Source organism: Antennarius striatus, chromosome 16, assembly GCF_040054535.1.
Source record: "Antennarius striatus isolate MH-2024 chromosome 16, ASM4005453v1, whole genome shotgun sequence".
Lineage (NCBI taxonomy): Eukaryota > Metazoa > Chordata > Actinopteri > Lophiiformes > Antennariidae > Antennarius > Antennarius striatus.
The window spans coordinates 19,204,827-19,217,366 of NC_090791.1; the positions used below are offsets into that span (position 1 = coordinate 19,204,827).

A 12,540-nucleotide genomic window follows, 5' to 3' on the forward strand; every position below is an offset into this window, starting at 1 on the left:
ATTTTCCTAAAACGAGTGTTCATAAGCCGAGGACTACCTGTATAGTCCAGTGCATATAGTCCCAAATAATTTCCTTCCTTAGATTAGTAAGTGCCTAATTTTCAGTGCCAGTCAAGTGTATCACATACCAACCTGTATCATCAACATCATCTTTTAGAAACCTTCATTCAAGATGGTAGCAGTCTGAGGATAGCATTGCATTGAGATTATCATTCCTCCCACAGTCTCATAGGCGTTTCTGAGATAATCAGAGTCCTGTATTTACCATAGAAGGACAAAATCCCCTTTCTGACAAGTTACATTGAAGCATCACAAACATCCTACAGTCCACCACAGTGATTACACTGTGGTCCACTTCTGAAACTGGATTGACCTCCACTTTCCATGGAGGTCAATCCAGTCCTAAACCTGTGGGATGTCCTGGACAATCAGGTCTGATTGATAACAGTCCCACCTCTTAACTTAAGCAAGTTAAATCATCTTCATGTCAGGTACCACAGCAGATGATCTGAGAGAAGGTGGACAACAACCCCATAAGGAGCTGGTAATGTTATCACAGAATACTGAACTTCATTTTATCTGAAGGGAAATTTGCCCAGAGCAATGGTGCAAGAATATAGCGCTGTGCAATTTATGATATATAGCAATGTACAAATAGAATGAACAAACACGCCATCTGATTTTATGTTTCTGACCTTTCTGAGGACATTTGAGTATTTCAAGTTTTATTCAGACGATGGAAAGGTCTGAAATTTAAAATGCCATGAAATGGAATCTGTAATCCCACTTCCTTACTCTTGCTACCAAACTATACCTTTCTAAAGTCACATATTTCGAAAATTTAGCTGCTGTTTATTATAAGGATCCGCTAAATCAGTTCTACTCTTATTCACTTCAGTTTGCATTTTCAGGTCAGAACAGCTCGCATGTTAAGGTTCACCCATGAGCCCCAGCTCAAAGCCTGCTGACAGCTTCTCCCAATCCTATTGACCTGGATTAACCCAATCAAGGTTGTTTCCTAGGTGACAACTTTGCTTCCCTCCAGGCCCTCATTGGTTCAACCAGTTGCTAAGCATGACAGATATGATGTGGTGGGATAGCAGATACAGATGGATTTAAGTTTTACAAACCATTTAGTTCCTCTGATTAACACTAATCAAATATTTCCATCTAGATTCCAGGCTGAAAAAGATGGGTAAGGCTGTTGTTTAAAGTTTGTTTATTTTTTTACATTAATGTTGCAGACACATGACTGAATGCTGACTTTGATTGAACATATGGTAGCATATAAAATGATAATAAAAAGACAACTAGAAAATAAATAAATTTAATATCAAGGAATATTTATTTTAAAAATTAAAAAAAAAACAATAGAAGAATGAATGATTAATTCATTCATTCAATCAATTAATCAATTAATCATCAGTCAACTGGATTACAAGAGTGAAGGTAGCTGCTTATAGTTTCTACTCATTTGTGTTGATTGATTAACTACATCAATCAATCAATCAATCAATCAACCTTTATTTATAAAGCGCTTTATCTATATCTATCCACTATTTTTTGTGTTTTCTCTCCCTGTTTCCTGGTTTTCCCCTTAACTCTCAGAGGTGTAGAACTTGACAGTTGACCCCCCTTTATGGGGTTTAACTAGGAAAATACATGCAGACAAAAAAAAAAGCACTTAGTCATGTTAACAAACATTTCAAAGCGCTTTAACAGACAGAAAAACCCAACAGAACTCTCCAGAACAAGTGTTCATACTCTGCGTTGTTTCTTTTTACTCTTTGATTGATGAGTCCCTTCGTATGTCTTCAACCTCCAGCAGTTTATTCAGAACTGGCAACACACACATAATCATGTGTGAAAGGAGATCAAAATCTTCACAAAACAACCTATTGAAGGAAAAGACAACTTAAAATTAAACCCTCGTGGTGAAGCCAGAATATCATGACATCCACCGATATTTGCCTAGTTTCAATAAGGTTTTGATCTGACAGCTCCAGACACATACCAATCTCAGCTGCCATTACTGGCCATTACTGACGTAGGAGGGTTCTCCAGGTACGCAACCCACCACCACCAGAGTCCCATAGGGGGAGCTCTAAGAAACATAACAACCATTGACAAGTGGAAATAACAAACACCGCTACATAAGCATAAGAAACAGCGGCGGGGGAAAAGGTGTCTGCCTTCCGAGCTGAAGTAGAGAGGCGGTTCCACAACAGAGGGGCTTGATAGCTGAAGGCTCTAGCCCCTGTCCTACTTTTGTAGATTCTAGGAAGCACCAGTTCCTATTTTGAGAGTGCAGTGCTCTCGATAGATTATATGGAACTAAAAGTCCCTTCAGATAGGTCGGTGTCAGACCATGAAGGGCTTTGTAACCCTACTGCGACGTAGGGTTAGCGAACGGAATGTAGGGACAGCGCCCAACAGCCAACAGTTCAATATAGTACACAAGAACAAGGCAGGACCTCCACTTTTTGTCTTACTGCTCTGGTAAGCACAAGATCTAACCCTAACCCTCAATGGAAATGTAGTTATCCAGGATTGTAACCATGTTTCATCGAAGCACATCAGACTACATTAGCTTAGCTCCCCATATTGGTAGCCAGTAATCTCTCATTGTCTGTAACAATTGTCGGGAGACATAGTTTTTATTATCTCCTGTCTTTCCTCATCTGGTGTCTCCTCTATGATTTATTTCCCATTTGCAAGCAATATGCTTTTCTCCACAAATCCTCCGTGATGTTTACCGGTCACCAGCTGATCTATTGTTTGTACAATGGAGCCACGGAGTTACATTCAGCTGACTGAGAAAGTAGCTCCACTTTTACCTTAGAAAAATAACAATTATTTAATATAAGAGTGGAATACGGAATACAGATCAGTTTTACATTTCAAATACAGTATAGTGAGACATCTGGTAGCTGTGTGACATTACAGTAATTAAAAAGAGTATAATATAGGACCTTTAAAGAAAAGTTGAGTACATCTTAGCCTCACTAATCTGGCATCAACATCATATATTTTTTCTGCATAACAACAGAAACAAATATTTAGATCCAGATGAGCAAAGTAAAAGTATTTTTGGTGGAAAAGGGTTCATAGAACACAACAGTACATTACCTTGATAGGGTCAAACCCAGCTTTCTTCTTGCAAGCCAATTATGTAATAATGATCATCTGGTGTATATCCTTTTAATCCACACAGAGGAGGGGTCTACATAGGACACCTCAGCAGTGCTCAGGAGGAGATCTGACACCTCCCCAGTTACACGTTCACACAACCATCTTTGTGAAAAAATGGACAATAAATCAACACGTTCATTTCATTTGTAACCAGGTCTGGAATATTGTTTTAAAGAACTATCAGGAATTAATTAACCTGGAAAAAAAGTGTGCAATGCCAGAAAATCTTTTGAATTCCAGCTTTGTTCCACATCCATTTGTAAAGCAGAAACACACATGCAAGTGGGGCACTGGTCAGAATTGAAACTTTTTGGTCATCACAGTGTTTTCGTGAGTGTGTGCCCTTACGTCTGACTCATATTTTTTGATAGGGACACACAATCATCGGACAACGTGCGTCCTTGGGTACATCCTTTAAATACTTACAATTTTTGAAAAAAATCAGATCTACCTTTTTCTGCAATACAATATTGGGAAAAAATTCACTTCCATTCAACAAAAATATTCACAATTTATGCATTTCTCTACATAAATTCGAACCCGGAAATTGCCATTATGTTTTGGTCTGGCGCCAGTTTCTCGTCACGAGACTCACCTGCGCGACTCAGCCTTATTAAAATTGACCAAACGGCAACACGACGTCTGCTCATTTTACACGCTGCAGTGACAGAGCGAGGAATTAGTCTTACATTATGACCATGCCTCCAAGTGACAGTGAGTGCTTTCTTGCATAGAAATCAAATCAAACGTTAATGAAGACAAAGACACAGACATTACTGTGGATAGTACGGATAAAAACGCAGAAAAAGCCAAGCGAAAACCAGCAAAAACGCGAACATCTGTACCACAATTGATGTGATTGTTTCCATGGGTGTCCATGTCAGTACCCAAGACAAAACAATGAGGGTACAGCTTAAAAAACATTTGTGTGGAAAATCTTTTTCAGCTTGATGCAGGGTCCAGAAGAGAATGTTTGACTTAAAGGCAAAAAAACCAAAACCCCTATGAGTTAAAAGCAAAAGTGAGAAAAAACTGTACTACATCTTTGTTTATTTCCACAACTGTTTTCTTAGAATGACCACCAGGCTGTTACATTTTGATAAAAATAAAATGTTAATTTATTCTTTTTTCTCTTTTTACTGAAACAGTTATGATGTTGTTATTAACAAAATCATTAAAATTGAGAGTTCTACCGTTCTTCTACTGTATATTCTGTTATTCCTTTTGGGATGCATAAACGTCATGTTGGGATGCACAAATTTTTTTGAAGCACATCCCAGGGATGCACTACTTTCTTGAGGTAAAATGAACTCTGGTCACTTGAATTTTATCGTCCTTAACAAAAGTAATTGCATGTCTGTTTTACTTTTGGGTGATGATTCCCTGATCCCTGTTAACAATTCACAGAAAAGACCTGCTTATAGGTCTAAACATTGCTAAAAGAAAAAACTGTTGTTATTGTCACGAGGTGCTGGGTATGGACCCAAAGGACACAATAGCAAGAGCTTTTGTCCATGATTTAATCAGAAACATAAACTTAACTACAGACACGGGCAAGAATGCAAACAAAATGCAGGCAGAACAAGGCAGGAACAAAACAAAACTACAGGACAGAACCTCAAGACAAAACAACAAAGCAAGACTTCAGGACCAAACGTAGGAACGACCCAACAAAGAGCTCTGACACAGCCTGGCTTAAAAAGCCTCATGGTGATTAGCCCAATCGAGTCCAGGTGTGAAAACCATCAACGTGTGTGGGGATGAGCAACAGGTGTGGAGAGAACCAACAGGTATGGAGAGAACCAACAGGTGTGGAGAGAACCACCAGGTGTGGAGAGAACCACCAGGTGTGGAGAGAACCAACAGGTATGGAGAGAACCAACAGGTGTGGAGAGAACCAACAGGTGTGGAGAGAACCAACAGGTGTGGAGAGAACCACCAGGTGTGGAGAGAACCAACAGGTATGGAGCCGAGGCTCCACCCACAAGTTTGGCCTCTCCCCCTGCCGCACACCAGCACAGCTACACTGAACCATGACAGATAGAATGATAAAAGCACCACATTCACTTTTTCCCAGTCGATTGTGTTATTGTTTGGTACTACTAATCTGGAACAATCTCTTACGATGGTGTCAAGGGAAAAACAAGAGACACCTTTTCAAGGCACTGGGGAAAGTGGCAGTGGCCGAGTGGTAGAGCGAGCGTCTTATGATCACAGGATCGGCGGTTCAAATCCCGCCCGTCCATCTTTGGAGTGGTGTTTTGACATGACCAGGGGGTGAGCTGACACCACCCACTGTCAGCTCACCTCCTGGTCACTGCCAAGGCACTCTTGAGCAAGGCGTCGTCCACCTTACAAGCTGCTCAATTGGGCGCACCATGAAGTCTCTACCTCCTTCTGTACTAATTGCATTTCTACTGGCCCCTAGTGTGTTGTGTTTGCTTCAGGGGCCTGCACACAATATAAATATATATATATTGTGCTTTTATAACATTGAGGTATACAGCTCTGACGTGGAGCTGTTGCACGTCAGAAAATAGCCGGTTTTAACCCAGCCCTTTCTGTGTGTACATGTAGACACGGGTCACACACTGACGTCACAGCGGTTTTTGTCACAGGGTGACGCCCCCCGGATACAAAAGGTTTTGGTGACAGGGTCCACACGACAACGCATACCCGGCGTTTTCAAAAAACTTCACTTTGACCGCTGCTTTCGTCCCGGATATCTGCGTTGTCGTGCGGACGAAAGGCGTAACCACAACAAAAAGCCTCACAGATGCCTTACGCCATACTGTTCACGGGATTCCTTCTGGCAGATGCTCCGTGATTGGTTGGGCGCTTCATTGACAGGTAGTGGGTGGAGTTAAAATGTGACACCATGAGGTTTTTAAAGTGAGTTTATTAAAATATATATATGTATGCATGTCTAACATACAGTATATGTACTGTATGTATATGGTGTGAGTGTAAAGATAATTTCCCCTTTGGGGATTAGGTTTAGTTTAAGTTTAATTCAGGTTTTTATCCTGTTTATTTTTGTTGCCGTTTGTTGGATTTATTTCATTTAATTCTTCACTGTGTTTGCTGTCTGGATGTAACCAGGATTTAAGAACGGCTGTCTTCCCAACAGCAGGTCTGTCAGTCGTAGGCAGCAGTTGGGGAAGGGGGGGTATAAATCCTTTGGGTGGTGTGAGGAGGGTAGAGCAGCTCATCCAGTGAAAGGGAGCGTGCAGACACACAGTTCCTATTGGTTGTAGACAGACAAATCTGGGGCAGATAAACTCATCAAATTAATATGAGGCATTGACTGTCTGCCCTTCCCTCTCTGTTTACCTCACTCTCATCTACATAGCCAGCCACCTTTCCTTCACTCCCTCTTTTCAATCATCTGCTTTTCATCCTCCCACCCAGACACACAGACTTTCATGAGCACAACCACTCACTTCCACCGAATCCACTAAGAACATCTTTCTCTCCACTCTGATACTACATATTGTACTTTGTGTCCAATGATATTTTCTTCTGTATCACATTCTGGTTAAAAACTAGTGGCCCCTGGTTTAATATGTCATACAAATACATTTTTAACACGAGAATATTAAATCATATTAATTATGAAGCATTTTCTTTGTCAAAAATCAACCCCTTATTTTCCCACTTCATCTTCTTTCTCTTCTAATCTCTGATATCTTTCTTCACTATGTGTTAATCCAGGTTCAACCAGCCAGAGGTCACCAACAGGAGCCAAACCTAAAATAACCCTGGACCCCTGCATACGACTCAAATCAGACAAGTTGGACTTGGTGAGTCTCTCCCTCAGGATTTTGAGAAACATATCACGACCAATATGACTGTAGTCGGAAAATCACCAACACCTCCCTCATGTACAGTAATCCCTCGTTACTCGTGGTTAATGCGTTCCAGGACCACCGGCAAAAAACTAAATTCTGAGATTTAGCAACAAACTATTTATTTTATTCATTTTCATTCATCATCTTCCACTTCATCCGCTGTGGTGGGTCGCGGGGGGCTGGAACCTATCCCCGCTGAGAGCGTGGTTGTTTTTTATGCAGAAAAGCACTCATTGTCACTTATATATTCTATATTATATCACATTATATATTAGATATTATACTACTTATATGGTATATAATATATAAATGGTGACCTTGAATATTTTTATTAAAGCCAAACAATATGAGAGTATTTTGGCTGTGTATGAAGAACTGTGCACAGTTCATTCTACAATCACTATGTGAAAGAAACTTCATGAAGCAGATACGCACGAATGGCTCTTTTTTCCGATAAATTTTTGTTCACAGTTTGCACTTTTTCCTCCTCATTTTCAAGTTCTCTCCTCCTCATCTAGACTTTAATCTCCCTCACAGTTTCTCACTGATTTCTCTGTTAGCCTTGGGTGATATTTGTACGTTGTCATTATCAGCACATTTCCTCCATGCTCCCCCTCACGCCTGGCCTCCAGCTCCACATCTCCCCACTGATTGTGCTTTCCCCTCTCTGTCTGTCTGTCTGTCTCAGCCACGGGTTGACCCCGTCTAACAATACATTAATGGGACTATAGAGACCAAGTTCATGCGTTGAAGGCACTATTCTCTTTTGATCATTTGTCTTTTAAATGGAAGGAGGGAGATGAATTATGGGTATTTATGGCTTTGGGAGCTAGTCTAATAATTGAGAGAATTGAACAAAGGATTAAAACTAATGAATGGAGCCTGGCAGGAAAAAACGTAATATTCAACCGAGCACAAAACTGGCTGATAAATCAAAGATTAGTTGTAGTTTGTTTCATTTATGCATCGTGCTTCATAAATGCTTGATTCCTGACTCAACGGAGCCACATCTAAATGCACAAATCTTAGCTTACCCTTTCATTCATTCAAACTTAAGCATCTTTTTGAAAGTCTGACTCTCAAAATGACAACAATTAATTGTGAGACTGCAAAAGTGGACAATAAGAGCAACAACAGCATCATCACCGAAGATATTGTGATGAGAAAGGTGTTTAGTTGATTCTGGGGACGGGAGCTACACAAGCCAAAAGGCCTCTACCGGTTAATCCCTTTTATATACAGTATATACAGTAATCATATGTATGTGAGAGCAGTGGAAGACATGAATGAGGACTGTAAGACAGTGGTGAGCTGTGCTGTAGGTGTGACAGAGGAGTTCAAGGTGGAGGTGGGACTGCATCAGGGATCAGCTCTGAGCCCCTTCTTGTTCACTATGGTGATGGACAGGCTGACAGACGAGGTTAGACAGGAATCTCCATGGACTATGATGTTTGCAGAGTGAGAGCAGGGAACAGGTGGAGGAGAAGCTAAAGAGGTAGAGGTTTATCTTGTGTGTGATAGAAGAGTTTCAGCTAAAATGAAAGGAAAGGTGTACAAAACTGTGGTGAGACCAGCGATGTTGTTTGGTCTAGAGACAGTGTCACTGAGGAAAAGACAGGAGACAGAGCTGGAGGTAGCAGAGATGAAGATGCTGAGGTTCTCTCTGGGAGTGACCAGGAAGGATAGGATCAGGAATGAGTACATCAGAGGGACAGCACATGTTAGAGGTTCTGGAGATAAAGTCAGAGAGGCCAGACTGAGATGGTTTGGACATGTCCAGAGGAGAGATAGTGAATATATTGGTAGAAGGATGCTGAGTTTTGAACTGCCAGGCAGGAGGCCTAGAGGAAGACCAAAGAGGAGGTTTATGGATGTAATGAGGGAAGACATGAAGGTAGTTGGTGTGAGAGAAGAGGATGAGAAGACAGGGTTAGATGGAGGCAATTGATTCGCTGTGGCGACCCCTGACGGGAAAAGCCAAAAGGAGAAGATCTGTCCGATATATCTTCCATTCATGGATGTTTAATATTTTTGTTTGGACACTGAGAGAACTGTTGTCTCTACAGCATCATTTCAGTAGGTACAGTTTGTGCTGCTGCTGACATACTGGTATACTCAAATGTTTACATGCTGCAATGGCAGGTTTAATACGTCCTTGTTTCTGCTGTTTTTATCATTCTGAATGTGTCTTTCAGGCATTGTCCTTCCTGGGTTTGGACGTGACCGAAGAGAAGAGAAAGAAGTTAAGACAGAGCTTGACAACAGACCCACAAGGCACTGTGGCCTATGGAGGTGACAAACACACACTTCCAGTTGTGTCAACAGTAAGGTGAAATATCTGTGCTGAAATCCTGTCATTCTGATGACTGCTACATGTCGGTGACTAGTTGTGTCACATTTTGTAAACATGAGGCACAGGACACATCTGTTTGTAGGCAGGCAGTAGCTCGCAGTTCAATTCTCCGTCTTGTAGTCTGCCTTTATTTATTTTGTTTAGACAGGATGACCAGACTGGGGAGAAGGTGAGGGGTGAACAATTCAAATACAGGAAGAAATAAAAGAAAAAACAGCATCAAAAACAACAATAACAATTAATATAAGTGTCAAAATCATCAAGCACACAGCAGTGACATTTATACCATGACATCAACATTTGTGTGTGTGTGTGTGTGTGTGTGTGTGTGTGTGTGTGTGTGTGTGTGTGTGTGTGTGTGTGTGTGTGTGTGTGTGTGTGTGTGTGTGTGTGTGTGTGTGTGTGTGTGTGTGTGTGTGTGTGTGTGTGTGTGTTGTGTAGAATGCTTGTCACAATGTTTTTTTGTAGAATAATAGCACAATGCCCCCCAGTGATAAGTAGGCAGAGGCCCATGAGGACAGGGGACCCTCATGTCCTGACCTCATTTCAGTGTGCCAATGTTGGATTCTTGGAATAAGCTGTTGTTTTGGGGTTTATTTTCAAAGCATATGTATTTTTTATTTCAACATTATTATATTTTGATTTTGTTCTACAAGAAAATGAATAACTTTAAATACATATTTGTTGTAACTATCAAAGCCCAAAGTTAGTCACTGAGAGGAGAGAGCGGGGCTGTCTGACACGCTGAGTCCAAGGATGTAACATTATTATAGTTGTGGACGTTTAATTTACCATTTCCATGAAGACATACATTACGTGCAGAGGGACGAGGACTGGACTAGACAGACACCGTCCACACGGTGCCTGATCTTTTCGAAAACGTTTTTTGTTTAGTCAGCAGTAACATGTCCTCTCTCTGTATGTCAACTCTCTCTGTATGTCAACTCTCTCTGTATGTCAACTCTCAGACTTCGTGGAGGCCACACGGAGCATCTTTCAAGAAGACCTGGAGGAACAGGGTTCCAGTTCAGGTCCCTTCATGTTCTCATATCACGAAGCAGCCAGTTTGATGGACACCTCAGCCTTTCACTCACCAGTAAGTAGTCAAGGTCACTTTATTTGGTTGTGCCAACTCCAGTCATGTGTTCCTTAGTCAGACTGTACTCTGTAGTCAGTCTGTACTCAGTAGTCAGTCTGTACTCTGTATTTTCAATTCAGTTCAATTCAATTCAAAAAACTTTTTTTGTCCAAAAGGGCAATTGAAGGCACATACAAAAGGTAATTTTAGTACACAGAAAGCCAACACTAACACTAAAATACACAAGAAACAGATATGTACAATCTAAACAATATATGAGCAAAATAAAGACTGTGGAAAATATAAAGATATCAAGACCTCTCATATTGTGGGAGCATTATTTGTTTCGGTATGAAAAGTGTACACAGTGTAAACATAAACAGTGTGTTAGAATTATTCTCTAAACACCCTATGAAGAAATAATCACAAAGGCACAAAGACACAGGCGGACTCAAGGTAACTTTTTCTACTGCAGGTGAGACACCAGCAGACCCAGCGCAGTGTGCTCAGTTCTCCAGATTGCTGGTGTCACCTGCAGTGTTTTATTGAATAGTTGAAGTAGGTGGTCACATATTTGCATATAGATCATCAAACAAGAAAATCGTCACAATTGTAATAGGAACCTCAAGTTATATATTATTGGTTAACTATGATATACTGTATGTGAGTGATTAAGGATAAAGTAATGAGACAATAATGAACCAATGATAATAACGACCGAATTCTTCCATCACAGTGTGAACTTAGTCAGGTATGAAGTTACAGATAAACACAGAAACTGCAGAGGGATCAGGAGGAGTTAAGGAGGTTGACAGCTTTGGGAACAAAGGTAGCTTTCCTCCTCTGTGTCCTACAGCCGGGCGACGGAGATGATGTTGTATGAAGAACCACTCAAAGGAGGAGTGTAAGTGTGTGAGGAGTCCTGTAGGATTTTATTGGCCAACCAGTGTTTGTCGCTCATGTGTGGAGGAGAGGGATCTTGTTAGAACTCTAATGATCTTGGAACACATTTTTGTGATCTTCTCCAGGTGGTTTCTGTTCTGTAGGCTGACAGAGTGGAACCAGCAAGTTATGGAGAACGTTGAGATGTTCTCATTGAAGGAAAAATACAAAGTCAGCAAAATGTTTTTGCTGACTTCAAAGGAATTGAGGTTTTTTTAGGAGGTACTGTCGTCAGTCTGTACCCTGTAGTCATCTGGTAATATAATAGTATAATTACATAAGTGACAGCTTTGATTTTTGTTGTTAACCCAGTGTAAGATTATACTTGCTATTTATCTGCAGTATTGTTCACTTAAGTTTGTTGTTGTTGTTGTCGTGGCTGAGTTGAAGCCTGAGCAGATGTCAAAAGTCAGAAAGGCTCAACACACACATACACACACACATTCCTAGAAGAGGATTAGTACCAGGATGACAAACTCAAGATGACCACAGATTGAGTGTGGAATGATGGATTCTTCTCAATCTCAAATATACTGTATGTGGAGGAAAGGGGAAGGGCTGATCAGTGAAACACAGCCTTCCTTTCCAGTAAGTACACCATATATCACTGTTTGTTGACATCCACACACTTTGCAGGAAAATATATTTGCAAAAATACTACATTTGAGTATAGTAATGGAAATATGCAATGTGGGACACTGCAAGGGTTTTCTTTGCTCTGCATTCCCAGTTGGTGGTAATGATTCTTCCAGGTATTATTCAAACCCAGGAAAACTCAAAAAAGAATTTCAAAAAAACATTGAAATATAAAGTAATTGTTATTAATTAGATTTAGTCATAAAGATGTGTGCGTGTGTGTGTGTGTGTGTGTGTGTGTGTGTGTGTGTGTGTGTGCGTGTGCGCGCACGTGCGCAGACATATGAATCTGAAAACAGCTACAGCAGTGAGGAGATGGAGCAGTTTCAGGGAGAGGTGAAGCAGCTTCAAGTCCAGATGAAGCAGCTCAAGGTAATCACACATGCACACACACACACACACACACACACACACACACACACACACACGCATGCACACAACACACACACACACACACACACACACACATACACACACATATTCCTTTA

The 12,540-nt window shown here is 40.8% G+C and overlaps 1 protein-coding gene across 3 annotated transcripts in view; it reads left to right on the forward strand.

Moving 5' to 3' along the window:
* Positions 1-12,540, forward strand: part of si:dkeyp-72e1.9 (syntaxin-binding protein 4) — a 70,685-nt gene that overhangs the window by 52,131 nt on the left and 6,014 nt on the right. For all 3 annotated transcript variants that reach the window (XM_068336862.1, XM_068336864.1, XM_068336863.1), the window contains exons 12-15: positions 6,907-6,995; positions 9,239-9,335; positions 10,365-10,492; positions 12,332-12,424. In XM_068336862.1, the coding sequence (XP_068192963.1) occupies positions 6,907-6,995; positions 9,239-9,335; positions 10,365-10,492; positions 12,332-12,424 (407 nt within the window). The remainder of the gene's footprint in view (positions 1-6,906; positions 6,996-9,238; positions 9,336-10,364; positions 10,493-12,331; positions 12,425-12,540) is intronic.